The 15,076-nt window shown below is 39.6% G+C and overlaps 1 protein-coding gene across 1 annotated transcript in view; it reads right to left on the reverse strand.

Moving 5' to 3' along the window:
- Window positions 1–15,076, reverse strand: part of nudcd1 (NudC domain containing 1) — a 119,945-nt gene that overhangs the window by 80,624 nt on the left and 24,245 nt on the right. The window contains exons 6-7 of the mRNA XM_013132725.2: window positions 8,046–8,253; window positions 1,713–1,857 (exon numbers count right to left, since the gene is read on the reverse strand). Of these exons, the coding sequence (XP_012988179.1) occupies window positions 1,713–1,857; window positions 8,046–8,253 (353 nt within the window). The remainder of the gene's footprint in view (window positions 1–1,712; window positions 1,858–8,045; window positions 8,254–15,076) is intronic.

A 15,076-nucleotide genomic window follows, 5' to 3' on the forward strand; every position in this document is an offset into this window, starting at 1 on the left:
ATACTTTGCCCTCATTCAGGGTGGTTGCAGTTGGTGGAGGTCCCTTTGGTTAAAGCTTGGCAATGTGGTTGGATTGATTTCCTGCCTGTTGGGCCCTGTCCGGGGCCTCCCCCGGTAGGGCCACAGTGTCACTGGACTCCACTGCTGTATTATTGTACTTGGGGAGTAGGGTCCATTCTCCTTCTCCACTATAAATTCCTGCAGATCCAAGGAATGCATTTTCTAAATAGTCCCTGTCTACTCCCTCACCTCATGTCCTCCCGTTTTAAACTTAGGAGGACATGAGGTCTTGGCCCACACCTGAGGAGTACCAGGCTTGAAACACCCGTTGATGTCCATTTCCAAAGTCCTCCTGGTTGTGTTTCAGATCAAACGATACCTGACGATTTCAGCTGCCACAGTGTTGATACCTCCCCCCTCCCCCGTGTTGTCCCTGTCCTTGTCCATCAGGGTATGCTTCCGACCGGGACTAAGCTTAAATAGACTCTGGACTGAGCCCACATGCATTTACTAATTATTAAAATGTGTACTATTAATATGTTCAACCGGCGCAGCCAGAAGAGGACTGGTCACCCCCTCTGAGTCTGGTTCCTCTCTAGGTTTCTTCCTAAGTTTCGGCCTTCATAGGGAGTTTTTCCTAGCCACTGAAATTCAACACTACTGTTGTTTGCTCCTTGGGGTTTAAGGCCAGGTGTTTTGTAAAAGCACTTTGTGACAACTGCTGAGGTGAAAAGGGCTTTATTAAAAACATTTGATTGATTGACATACAGTGCAGGAGTGCCATCTTCCTAAAATCATTTCTTAATCAATCTTGAAATGTTCCTTTTGAGTGTCCTCCGAGGTATATGTTTTCTTTTAACTGTGGCTCTTGTTTTTTCACTCTTTGGTAGGCTCTTCCTACCAGGTGGTCTTTTCTTTGCGACTGTGGTCCCAGCTCTCTTCAGGTCATTGACCAGGTCCTGCCGTGTAGTTCTGGGCTGATCCCTCACCTTCCTCATGATCATTGATACCCCACGAGGTGAGATCTTGCATGGAGCCCCAGACCGAGGGAAACTGACCATCATCTTGAACTTCTTCCATTTTCTAATAATTGTGCCTTCTCACCAAGCTGCTTGCCTATTGTCCTGTAGCCATTCCCAGTCTTGTGCACGTCTACAATTTTATTCCTGATGTCTTTACAAAGCTCTCTGGTCTTGGCCATTGTGGAAAGGTTGGAGTCTGTTTGATTGAGTGTGTGGGGACAGGTGTCTTTTATACAGGTAACGTGTTCAAACAGGTGCAGTTAATACAGGTAATGAGTGGAGAAAAGGAAAGCTTCTTAAAGAGGTCTTTGAGATCAAATACTCATGTCATGCAATAAAATGCAAATAAATTATTTAAAAATCATACAATGTGATTTTCTGGATTTTGGTTTTAGATTCCATCTCTCACAGTTGAAGTGTAGCTATGATAAAAATTACAGACCCTTTACATGCTTTGTAAGTAGGAAAACCTGCAAAATTGGCAGTGTATCAAATATTTTCTCCCCACTGTAACGGGATTCCTCATTGACAGTAAACTGTGTTCATAAGGGCCCATGCAAAAGCAAAAATGAAAATATGCATTTCTTATTGGGAAGTTCAGGTGCCTTCTATTTTGCTATTCTTTGGTTTCATACCTAATGAACCGCCGCCCAAAATGAAGAAACAAGGAACCGTGTGCATTAGTCTCACCAAGTCTTCAGTTGTAAGATAGGTCAGTCTCTCGTTCAGTAGGTCCGGCTGTTCTTCACTTAAGATTTCTCCTCTTCTGTCTCCCCCCATCAGAAGCTCAGGCCACATAGGCCCCTCGCACATCTTCTGGAGAGTTACCTCCAGGCTAGAGAGACAGAGACAGTGAGGTATAACTAAGGACATCAAAGCTGCTAGCAAAGAAACTATAAAGATAGACTTTTGGTACCTATGGTAAACAATGTTTTAAATAACTTATCAATGGTCTTTTTACAAACCCGATTCCAAAAAAGTTGGGACACTGTACAATTGTGAATAAAAACAGAATGCAATGATGTGGAAGTTTCAAATTTCAAAATTTTATTCAGAACACAACTTAGATGACATATCAAATGTTTAAACTGAGAAAATGTATCACTTTAAGGGAAAAATAAGTTGATTTAAAATTTCATGACATCAACACATCTCAAAAAAATTGGGACAAGGCCATCTTTACCACTGTGTGGCATCCCCTCGTCTTTTTATAACAGACTGCAAACGTCTGGGGACTGAGGAGACAAGTTGCTCAAGTTTATGAATATGAATGTTGTCCCATTCTTATCTAATACAGGCTTCTAGTTGCTCAACTGTCTTAGGTCTTCTTTGTCGCACCTTCCCCTTTATGATGCGCCAAATGTTTCCTATGGGTGAAAGATCTGGACTGCAGGCTGGCCATTTCAGTACCCGGATCCTTCTTCTATGCACCCATGACATTGTGATTGATGCAATATGTGGTCTGGCATTGTCATGTTGGAAAATGCAAGGTCTTCCCTGAAAGAAATGACGTCTGGATGGGAGCATATGTTGCTCTAGAACTTGGATATAACTGTCAGCATTGATGGTGCCTTTCCAGATGTGTAGGCTGCCCATGCCACACGCACTCATGCAACCCCATACCATCAGAGATGCAGGCTTCTGAACTGAGCGCTGATAACAACTTGGGTTGTCCTTGTCCTCTTTAGTCCGGATGACATGGCGTCCCAGTTTTCCAAAATGAACTTCAAATATGGATTAGTCTGACCACAGAACACTTTTCCACTTTGCCACAGTCCATTATAAAGGATCCTTGGCCCAGAGAAAACGCCTGCGCTTCTGGATCCTGTTTAGATATGGCTTCTTTTGTGACTTATAGAGTTTTAGCCGGCAACGGCGAATGGCACGGTGGATTGTGTTCACAGACAATGTTTTCTGGAAGTATTCCTGAGCCCCTGTTGTGATTTCCATTACAGTATCATTCCTGTATGTGATGCAGTGCAAAATGTCTCACTTTCAACATTCGATATAATATCTATAATCTATTGTGAATTAAATATAAGTTTGAGATATGTAAATTATTCCATTCCTTTTTTTACTCACAATTTGTACAGTGTCCCAACTTTTTTGGATTCAGTTTTGTATTAACAAGCGTGATTAAAATTAATTGCTTTTCGAACACGTATGTTCGATATTTGCATTTGCAAGTATTTTTTAAGTTGCAATACGGGTGTCAATTTCTCTATAGGCAAAATAAAATTAAATAAAAATATGAAGGTATGCAGTATCTTCAGACAGATTAGCACACATTCGCTGCAATGAACTGAAAATGACAATTCTTTAATACCTCCAACTCCTACAGATACAGGGCCTAGCAAAAGCATTCAAAACCCTGACCAATTATTGTCTAATTTAACTGACAATATCAGTCTGAACAGGTGTCGTCTAAGCCATCTCGGGGCAGTAAGTAGGACCTGGTGACCTACTACCCTGATTCTGTCCAGAGTCACAGGAATCAGTGGAATGGGGGGGAAGGCATTTAGACTGTTCCTCAGCCACTCGTGGTCCAGAGCATCTAGACCAATTTGTCCGGGAAGTTGGATATTGAGAACCAGATGGAGCGCTCAATGTTCATCTCTGAAGCAAACATCCACGTCCACCTCCCAAAATGGGATTTCTTTATGTTGTTTTTTTTTTTTACTTTAATTTTTACAGACAGACTGAAACCTAAGTCTCTTTCACAGCTGAGCACAAAGTTACAAAAAAAAAAAAACATTAAGAAATTAATAAAAACTGCTCTGTGTTGTTCGGTTTTGGTTTTGTGTTTGTTCTGTAACCTGTTCTATTTTTAGGGGTCCAAGCAGCGAAGCTGCGGGAAACCTATTGTAATTTAGTTTTTATTTTAATTATTATTTTCTTTCTTCCGCTGTTTATGAAAGTTGGATAACTTTTTTTGAAAATTGGCACTTTCATAGAGGGCTCTGTCAAACTCACAAAAACAAATTTGTGTCCATAGGTCAATGCCTCTAGCGCCACCATCGGGTCAAATTCGCGATTTTCAAACATTTATAACCCAGGCTGTGATTGGCCTAGAGACATGAAACCAGTGTCATATGATGCATGACCACATGCTGAACAACCTTCCTAGAGGATGTTTTAATTTGCACCTAACTAGATTTTCCACCATTTTGGATTTTGTGAAAAACCTCTAACATTTTTCACTGGTCGCAATTTTGTCCAATCTCCCCGAAACTTGGCAGAGATGATCTACAGGGGAAGCCTAACAAAATACACAGGAAGTGAAATTTGGTGACAACCGTTTGTCCGATTTTCACCAAACTTGGTGTATGTGGTCAGAACGAGACGTGAATGAGGCCCGTGGTGTGTGGCGCTTATCAGCCATGTGGGGGCGCTGTTTTAGAAAATCTGTTTAAACGCTCATTACCGCCTAACGCAAAAACGAATTGCTGGGCCTACTCTTGGGCTTGCATGGCCAATCCTTGTCTTGCGCTCATTTTGCTTGGACCCCTAATTGCTGCTTGTAGCTATATTCTTTCTTTGTTTTTGAAAATGTTTGACCTGTGCCTCATTAGCTCCCTCTATATTAGTTCTGTGTTTGCTTTTGTTCATTGTGAGGTATTGTTTGTGCAAGCGACATACAGAGCCTGATCTTTAGTAGTGATTTTGTGTATTGACCTTAGCCCTATGTTACTTCGACTATCGATCCTGCTTATCCCTAGTAATTGCCTGCAAAGAAACGTTTACGAACTGAGCTTGGGGTTTTGACTACGACTTTTGCCTAACCCTTTGTACACAGCTCCAACAATCAACAAAAAACCCTGCAGTGGCATTTAAAAAATGTTTACTTCTTGCCTCATCTGCGGTAGCGGAGGGAAAAAAAGCAGAGATGGGGACAAGTCACACATGGTCAAGTCCAAGCAAGTCTCAAGTCTTAACCATCAAGTCTCGAGTCAAGTCTCAAGTCACAGTTCAGATAAATCAAGCAAGCCAAGTCAAGTCAAGGGTTCACCCTAAGCAAGTCAAGTCGAGTCCTTATAAGTCAAGTCACAGTACTAAAGAGATGAACACACACACACACTGTCCTCTGTTTCTGATGTGCGCTTGGTGCGAAGGTCGATTTCAAAATCAAATATTTGTCTCCTCCACGGTACAATATTTTGGGGGGACGAAGCAGAGGGATCTTGAATCAGCCTGAAGGAGTTGTATTCGCTATAACAACCGCCTCGCTATACCTTATCCCGCTTATTACATGGCTACCTACCAAATAAATCAATAATTTGACACAAAATATTGATTTCAAAAGGAATTTATTGATTTAAAAACGATTGTATTGCTTCCTGTAAAGAAAATAGTCCGCGGTTAGAATCCTGCTGCGTCCATAGCAACACGCTGTTTTTCATGGCAACGGTCTGTTATCAAGAAATAACACGCATTCTGCACTGGAATTCAGCCAATACATGTAATAAGAGCTAATAATAACAACCTTATAAACTAATAATTGTGACTGAAAAACTGCATAATATGTAAATACGCTGTAATTATTCTTGTCTGTATGAGTAAAAAAAAAAAACTCTTTAAAATGTTTAGGTGCTAGTAATCACATCGGCGCCTCCATGTTAGCCTTTCAGTAAAGTTAACTGTTATGGTGTAAGCACAATGCTTTTTAGTTTCCACACGCAGTCCACAAACACTTGAAAATGCGCACATTTAATACAGACATTATAGCCTACGTGTAATAATATACATGCCCGCTCATTTTAAGATGCCCATCAATATTAAAATTCAGGCTACTGTTATAGTCAAATGCCCTTACATCTATTTACCAGACATATTCAGTAATGATAATGGTCACATTTCTAACAAGAAAAAAAAAAAAACATAATATGCAACCAAGGCCAAATTATGACAAACAAAAGATTAATTCATTACATTAGTAACTTAATCGTTATAGATCTTAGTGAAACTGAATATAAAGAGAGTACTTTCTTACCTTCCCTTGTGGTTCTTAAAAAGACTAATGAAATTTGACGTTGTTGCATATTTTGCATCTGGCAAATCTTTTTTTATTCACACGGTTCCAGTTCAAAGTCCGTGTATCCAAACGAAACTATTTGTGGAGCTCGACTAACGTTACTGTCTGCCATGTTTGGCACGGTTTAAATTGTGCAGCCTTAAAGGCACATACGCTGATTAGTGGTGCTGATGTCACAACATATAACAATTTTATTGCTGTTTGTTTATTATAAGTTCAAGTCATTGTCGAGTCTTCCACTTCAAGTCAAGTCTCAAGTAACTTGTTCTCAAGTCAAAGTCAAGTCATTTTCATACTTTAATGAAGCAAGTCACAAGTCCTGAAAATTGGCTCGAGTCCTCCACCTCTGAAAAAAAAGTATGCTGCATGCCGTGGAATATATATAGGGTAGGGGTACGCGCATGACACTTGTGGCAGGTTGCATGCAGAGCTCAATGTTCTTCCAGATTTTCGCCACTTTTAGAGTAGACAAAATGTGTGGTAGTAATTATTAATATTATGGGACTATATTACAACCCTATTTCTATATAAAAATACCTGACATTTTTATCTTTTCGTTATTTTGTTGAATTTCGTGTTTGTCTGGATTCCGTGGTTTCATCCACGACCTCCGCAAAGCAGAAATTATAGTTTCCTATTACACTCATGATTGTATTGTGTGTTTTGAGTAACAGTTTATTTCTTGCCACCCCTCAAAACAGGCCAGTTTCAACTGTGCTCACTGGAATTTTATTTTTTTTGGGGGGGGAGGGGTAACATTTATATTTTTTAATATTCTACCCTTCATTAAACCAATGTCAAATTATAACCACGGATTGTGAGCGTCCATGTTTTAAAATAAAATATCACACAAATTGAAATGAAGATATTATTGAGTAAAATTACAGAGTTGATAAGGTTTAAAACTACTTCTAAGGCAGTTGCCCTGGAAAAATATATTTTAGCCCAATCCTATGCATGCAGAGCTGCTTTAATACCTTGCCTTTTGAGTAATTGAGCATGTGCCACTTCTAGGTAAGGACATTTTATCAAATTTGAATTAGAAGGAAATGCAATAGAAATATTTTTTTATTTAGATGAAGACCTCAAATTAGTGCATGCGAAAGTAAACTAGAGGGAGATACAAGAAAATACAAAACTATAGAATAAAATGTTCTTTCATTCTGTTACAAAGAACACTTGAGATAGCATATTAAACTACAGTGGGGAGAACAAGTATTTGATACACTGCCGATTTTGCAGGTTTTCCTACTTACAAAGCATGTAAAGGGTCTGTACATTTTATCATAGGTACACTTCAACTGTGAGAGATGGAATCTACAACAAAAATCCAGGAAATCACATTGTATGATTTTTAAATATTTAATGTGCATTTTATTGCATGACATAAGTATTTGATCACCTACCAACCAGTAAGAATTCCGACTCTCACAGACCTGTTAGTTTTTATTTAAGAAGCCCTCCTGTTCTCCACTCATTACCTGTATTAACTGCACCTGTTTGAACTCGTTACCTGTATAAAAGACACCTGTCCACATGCTCAATCAAACAGACTCCAACCTCTCCACAATGGCCAACACCAGAGAGCTGTGTAAGGACATCAGGGATAAAATTGCAGACCTGCACAAGGCTGGGATGGGCAACAGGACAATAGGCAAGCAGCTTGGTGAGAAGGGGCAACAACTGTTGGCGCAATTATTAGAAAATGGAAGAAGTCCAAGATGATGGTCAATCTCCCTCGGTCCGTCCCTCACTACCATTCACAAACATCCTCAAAACCCAGTCTACAGCGTTTATCAAAAAGAGAACAACACGCATGAGTCATACTATAGTCGGTTTGTTTGTGGTGTAATGTCCACCAAATGTGCCTTACGGCTAAGTTGATGAAAACCAGGTGTATACCTGCATCCCAAAATGGCACCATGTTCCATGTGCACTCGACAGGGAAGAAGATCTTTATATATTTTTTTTTATACAGCAAGAGTGCAAACCTTTTGTCATCTTTGATGATCCAGGCACTGGCCTCTGGGTCCACGGGGGCATGCAGCTGCCCCTCCAGGAGGGGTGTGAAACCCCTCACACCCAGACTCACACTATGAATGGAGAGTTTGAAGAGCACATCATCTTTGGTGATACCTTCAGGCATGCGGACTGATACTGTGATATCCTCCATTGTCTGCTGCCAGAAGTAGATGGGATCTGAATGGGAGGGGGTAAAAAGAAGAATAGTATGGAAAAAAGCAGGTCAAATATAAATATATGACAAAACAATTAAGTACAGGGCATGAATTGTGCCAAATATATGAAAACCATGAGAGGATCACCATTACACTTCTATTAAAAAAATATATTAAATGAAGACATGATAAATGGACATGTTGCCGTTTGTTTGGGGTTATTTAGATATTATCCCATGAGAGTTTTGTGTAAATGTGTATATCAACTAGTGCTGTAATGGTACACAATAGTACGGTATTAGTGTGGGCGGCTATTTATGGTTCGCATGTGAACTCGAAAATATATAGATTTGAAAATGAAAAAGAAAACACTGGAAAATTCTGTTTAAACAGGAGCCTTTGTGTACGTCTTAATCTAAATAATACTTGGAGTTTTTCCAATTCTGTTTTGAGAGTTGAACTCAAAGAGAAACACCTGCAATAGCAAGTGGTGATTGGCTTTTGATAAATCAACATTGTAGAATCCTCAAGCTTAATTTCAATCTCCATTCTGGCATTCCAATAAACCACAACGGGGATTGATCAAGTTGATAATACAATAAATGTATGTTGCCACTTCTTGTTGAAAGTAGCCTACCCGGTAGCTAACACCTCAACACGTAAACATTAGTGATGTGCAGTTTGCAAATTACTCGTTATTTTTGAGCTACTTCAATTGGAAAGCAATGAGTCTTTCGGTGGTGACTCTTTGAACTGAATCATTTATTCTAATGGCAGAAAGCACACCTGTACAATTCCTGATGGTTGTAATTACTTGAAAAGAGAGTAAAAACACCAGAACTTCCTAGCACTAGCTGACACATCTATGCAAATATTACCATATCAGCATCTCTCGAGAAAGAAACAACACAACTTTGTTCAAACAGCAGTGTAATCAGTCTAAAGAAATGTCAAGAACAATGGGTGGGTGCTTGTGTGTGGCCGCAGATGTGTGACCGTTGAGAAGAGAGAGAGAGTATACGCACTATTTTGGCAAACAGGTAGACCCATACCCATATCATAGTAAAACAATGTTTGTGCCATGTTTACACATAGCACTTTATTTTACTACAGCACTACATTTGTGCTCACTTTTGCCAAATAAAAAAAAACAGATTTTCAGTAACTATACATTTGGTGCCAAAAATGTACCAGTGACCCTCAAACCCTAACACATACCGTACTGGGGGGTTATCGTACTGTTACATTCATAGTGTGGTAAATTAATGTATTGGATATACATACTACTACCAGACACATCACATTATAGGATATTCACCACTGGTTTTATACATTTTGTCCATATATGTTGTCTACCACTAGCAGCACCATTACAACAATAGAAATTCTAGACATCACACCAATTCTAAACAACCATAAATATATAGTGAAGACCTATAGCAGTGTCGTACAAACTAAGGCCCTTGGGCCAATTCCAGCCCATGAGGCAATTCCATCCTGCACATGATAGGTAATAAAATAGTTTTAAGGGGAAGTAAAACATTACTCACCAGCGCATTCTTATACATCTGAATCTGGATTTAAAATATTTAGAAATTATAATGGACCTAGTGTATAAATATTTTCATTATTGCTCTTTTCCAGGCTGAAAATTATTCATGATTAACAAATTACAAAACAAATGTGGCCTTCCATATAATTTCAAAATCCTGATGTGGCCCCCCAAGCCAAAAAGTTTCCCCTACCCAGACCTAAAGTATTTGAACCGTGACAAATATTTTAGTTGTTATCTTGACTCCATACCATTGCACTTTGGAAATTAGACTGTCAGCTGGGGGTGGTTTTATCCATATCGGTTGAATGGCTTAGAAATATAGCATTATTATCATATTATATAGCATCCACACACAGTATATCATGACAAAAACATTACAAGCCAACAGACCTTAGAAGTTAATAAGTAAATGGAAAACATTAAGCATATGCATTGCAGACAGAAAATATAAACACACTAAAAACAGCCAGACATTAAACATGTAAACAATATAGAAAAAATATTCCTTTTCCAATTGTAGCGAATTGGTGCAAAGAAACCTCTGCTGAAACCTCCTGCTTGGGCCAAGAGACACAATAAACGGACTCTAGACCAATGGAAATCTGTACTTTGGTCTGGTGAGTCCAAAAATTTGAAACGCAGAGGAGGTGAACGGATCTCTGCATGTATGGTGTCTCTGCACTCATCCAGCAATGTTACCAAATCATTCTGCAGCGATACGTCAACCCACCTGGTTTGCCCTTAGTGGGATTGCCATCTGGTTTTCAACAAGACAATGACCTAAAACATACCTCCAGGCCCTGTCAAGGTTAGATAATCGAAAAGGAAAGTGATGGTGCTGCATCAGATGACCTGGCCTCCATAATCCCCCATGAGAAGCAAAGAGCCAGGCTGAATTTGCAAAAGACAATAAGGATTGGACCGTAGAGGAATAGAGTATGGTCATCATCTCTGACGAGACAGATTATCAGCTTTGCCCAACCCTGGTCATCTAATGGTTAGACGGAGACCTGGAGAGGCCAACAAGCCACAGTGTCTCACACCCACTGTGCAATTTGTTGGGGATCAGTGATGATATGGGGATGCTTCAGCAAGGCTGGAATCAAGCAGATTTGTCGTTGTGAAGGATGCATGAATCAAGCCAAATACAAGGTTATCCTGGAAGAAAACCTGTTTCCTTCTACTCTGACAATGTTCCCCAACTATGAGAATGTTTTTTCCACATGACAATTCTTCATGCCACGTGGCCATGTCAATCAAGGTGTGGATGGAGGACCACGAGATCAAGACCCTGTTATGGCCAGCCCAATCTCCAGACCTGAACCCCATTGAAAACCTATTGATCAGGAGGAAACAGATGGTGACAAGCCATTAAACAAAGCTGAGCTATTTGAATTGTTGTGCCAGGAGTGGCATAAAATCACCCAACAGCAATATGACAGACTGGTGGAGAGCATGCCAAGACGCATGAAAGCTGTGATTCCACCAAATACTGATTTCTGAACTCTTCCTAAGTTAAAACATTTGTAATTTGTTGTTGAAAAAGGAATATGAATTTGTTTTATTTGCATTATTTGAGGTCTGGAAAAGCATTTATTTATATATTTTGACCTGTTGTTATTTTGTACAAATAAATACTCTAAATGACAATTATTATTTGGAATTTGGGGGTAATGTTGTCAGTAGTTTATAGAATAAAACAAAACTGTTTTCTCAAACACATACACTCACCTAAAGGATTATTAGGAACACCTGTTCCATTTCTCATTAATGCAATTATCTAATCAACAAATCACATGGCAGTTACTTCAATGCATTTAGGGGTGTGGTCCTGGTCAAGACAATATCCTGAACTCCAAACCTAATGTCAGAATGGGAAAGAAAGGTGATTTAAGCAATTTTGAGCGTGGCATGGTTGTTGGTGCCAGACAGGCCGGTCTGAGTATTTCACAATCTGCTCAGTTACTGGGATTTTCACGCACAACCATTTCTAGGGTTTACAAAGAATGGTGTGAAAAGGGAAAAACATCCAGTATGCGGCAGTCCTGTGGGCGAAAATGCCTTGTTGATGCTAGAGGTCAGAGGAGAATGGGCCGACTGATTCAAGCTGATAGAAGAGCAACTTTGACTGAAATAACCACTCGTTACAACCGAGGTATGCAGCAAAGCATTTGTGAAGCCACAACACGCACAACCTTGAGGCGGATGGGCTACAACATCAGAAGATCCCACCGGGTACCACTCACCTCCATTACAAATAGGAAAAAGAGGCTACAATTTGCACGAGCTCACCAAAATTGGACAGTTGAAGACTGGAAGAATGTTGCCTGGTCTGATGAGTCTCGATTTCTGTTGAGACATTCAGATGGTTTGGCGTAAACAGAATGAGAACATGGATCCATAATGCCTTCTTACCACTGTGCAGGCTGCTGGTGGTGGTGTAATGGTGTGGAGGATGTTTTCTTGGAACACTTTAGGCCCCTTAGTGCTGTTAGAAATCGGCGGTTTCGTATAGTGGTCAAATAATGTAGAACCCGTATCAAATCGAGGGAGAAGTTCGTTCACGTTTATTGAAAAATTGCAGCACAGATGTCATTCGGTGAACGTTCCATTACCTTCTCACTGTAATGTTGGTTACCAGCTAGCCTATACATTAAGGGCGTTTCTAACTAAGACCATGTCTTTAGAAGTCAACCCCCCCATGCCATATGGCCATCGTAAACATTCCTACAGAGAGATAATCTAAACAGAGAGGTTTCTGTTGTTCTCATTATCTAGGCACATGCACTTCCAATGAAACGTACATTCATATTGTAATTGTTAATGCTCAGATTCCACAGTGCCAATTGGGCATCGTTTAAATGCCACAGCCTACCTGAGCATTGTTTCTGACCATGTCCATCCCTTTATGACCACCATGTACCCATCCTCTGATGGCTACTTCCAGCAGGATAATGCACCATGTCACAAAGCTCGAATCATTTCAAATTGGTTTCTTGAACATGACAATGAGTTCACTGTACTGAAATGGCACAGTCACCAGATCTCAACCCAATAGAGCATCTTTGGGATGTGGTGGAATGGGAGCTTCGTGCCCTGGATGTGCATCCCACAAATCTCCATCAACTGCAAGATGCTATCCTATCAATATGGGCCAACATTTCTAAAGAATGCTTTCAGCACCTTGTTGAATCAATGCCACGGCAGTGGCAGTTCTGAAGGCGATCAAACACAGTATTAGTATGGTGTTCCTAATAATCCTTTAGGTGAGTGTATCTATGAATAGTAAAACCAGAGTTACTGATAATTTTGCAGTGGTCTCTTAATTATTTCCAGAGCTGTACACACACACACACACACACACACACACACACACACACACACACACACACACACACACACACACACACACGGGCTGAAACGGTTAACAAAACTCACGGTTCAGTACGATACGGTACAGTGGCGTCACGCTTCAGTATGGTTTCGATACATCAAAAAAATATATGCCTGAGAAATACGTAATTTGTATTTACCTTATCCATTTATTTAAACAGTAAACATGCGTAGCTTGAATTCCCAGGAGCATATGGAAACAAAGAAATAACAAAAACCAAGTGTCTGCCATATAATATGAAAAAATGGCAACTTCAACAAGAGTGCATACTGTAGTCCAGCAGCTTAAATCAAAATTAAGTCACATAGCATTGCCACAATATAAGACCACTTCAAACAGGTTACTTCCAAATAAAAAATTTATAATTTCCACCTGAGAAAATTTATTTTCCATGTGTAACAATAAAAACCGTAATTTCCTGTTTAAAAACCGCAGGTTATACAGATTCTGAAAACATTTAAACCTCAGCGGTTAAAACACAAGGTTAAATTTTTTAAACCGTTTCCAACGTTTTTTTCACAGATGATGGCTTGATGACGTAGATGTCTCAGAAACTGGTAGCAAATATGATACAATTGGCGTTACAGGGTTTTCAAAAACATTAAATTCTTCATCAAATTATTTTTGGTATGCACCCTATAACAGATTAGTTTAATATTAATATACAAGGAATTATGGTGAATGAGTATTCATGTTACTCATATTGCCATTTGAATAGGCTATCGTCAATGAACAGATAGTAAATGTTCTAGGAGTTTTATCCACCACTCGTTGGCGATCGCCTTTATAGTTTACAGGGAAACCGAAATTTTCCCAGATGGCAGACCTAAATAATATTGGGCCATCTTCTAGTTCTGGCTTGCCATGTTGCTCCTTTGCATATAGCTAACAGCTAATTCCGTCATAAGAAAATTGTTTTTACCATGGTCTCTCAAAAAAGTGAGTACACTCCACATATATTTGTAAATATTTGATTATACATCTTTTCATGTGACAACACTGAAGAAATGACAATTTGCTCCAATGTAAAGTAGTGAGTGTAAATTGAATAACAGTGTAAATTTGTTGTCCCTAATTGGGCCCAATTTGGACATTTTCACTTAGGGGTGTACTCACTTCTGTTGCCAGCGGTTCTGACATTAATGGCTGCATGTCGAGTTATTTTGAGGGGACAGCAAATTTACACTGCTATACAAGCTGAACGTTTACTTTACAAATGGCACATGTATTACAAATTCTACAAGGGTATGCAACCTTTTAAGCACAACTGTACAGGTGCTGGTCATAAAATTAGAATATCCTCAAAATGTTTATTTATTTCAGTAATTCCATTCAAAAAGTGAAGCTTGTATAATGTATACATTCATTCCACACAGACTGATATATTCCAAGTGTTTATTTCTTTTAATTTTGATGATTATAACTAACAACTAATGAAAACCCCAAATTCAGTATCTCAGAAAATTTGAATATTGTTGAAAAGGTTCAATATTGAAGACACCTGGTGCCACACTCTAATCAGCTAATTAACTCAAAACACCTGCAAAGGTCTTTAAATGGTCTCTCAGTCTAGTTCTGTAGGCTACACAATCATGGGGAGGACTGCTGACTTGACAGCTGTCCAAAAGACGACCATTGACACCTTGCACAAGGAGGGCAAGACACAAATGGTCATTGTTAAAGAGGCTGGCTGTTCACAGAGCTTGGTGTCCAAGCACATTAATAAAGAGGCGAAGGGAAGGAAAAGATGTGGTAGAAAAAGGTGTACAAGCAATAGGGATAACCGCCCCCTGGAGAGGATTGTGAATCAAAACCCATTCAAAAATGTGGGGGAGATTCACAAAGAGTGGGCCGCAGCTGGAGTCAGTGCTTCAAGAACCACCACGCACAGACATA

This window comes from Esox lucius, chromosome 10, assembly GCF_011004845.1.
Source record: "Esox lucius isolate fEsoLuc1 chromosome 10, fEsoLuc1.pri, whole genome shotgun sequence".
Lineage (NCBI taxonomy): Eukaryota > Metazoa > Chordata > Actinopteri > Esociformes > Esocidae > Esox > Esox lucius.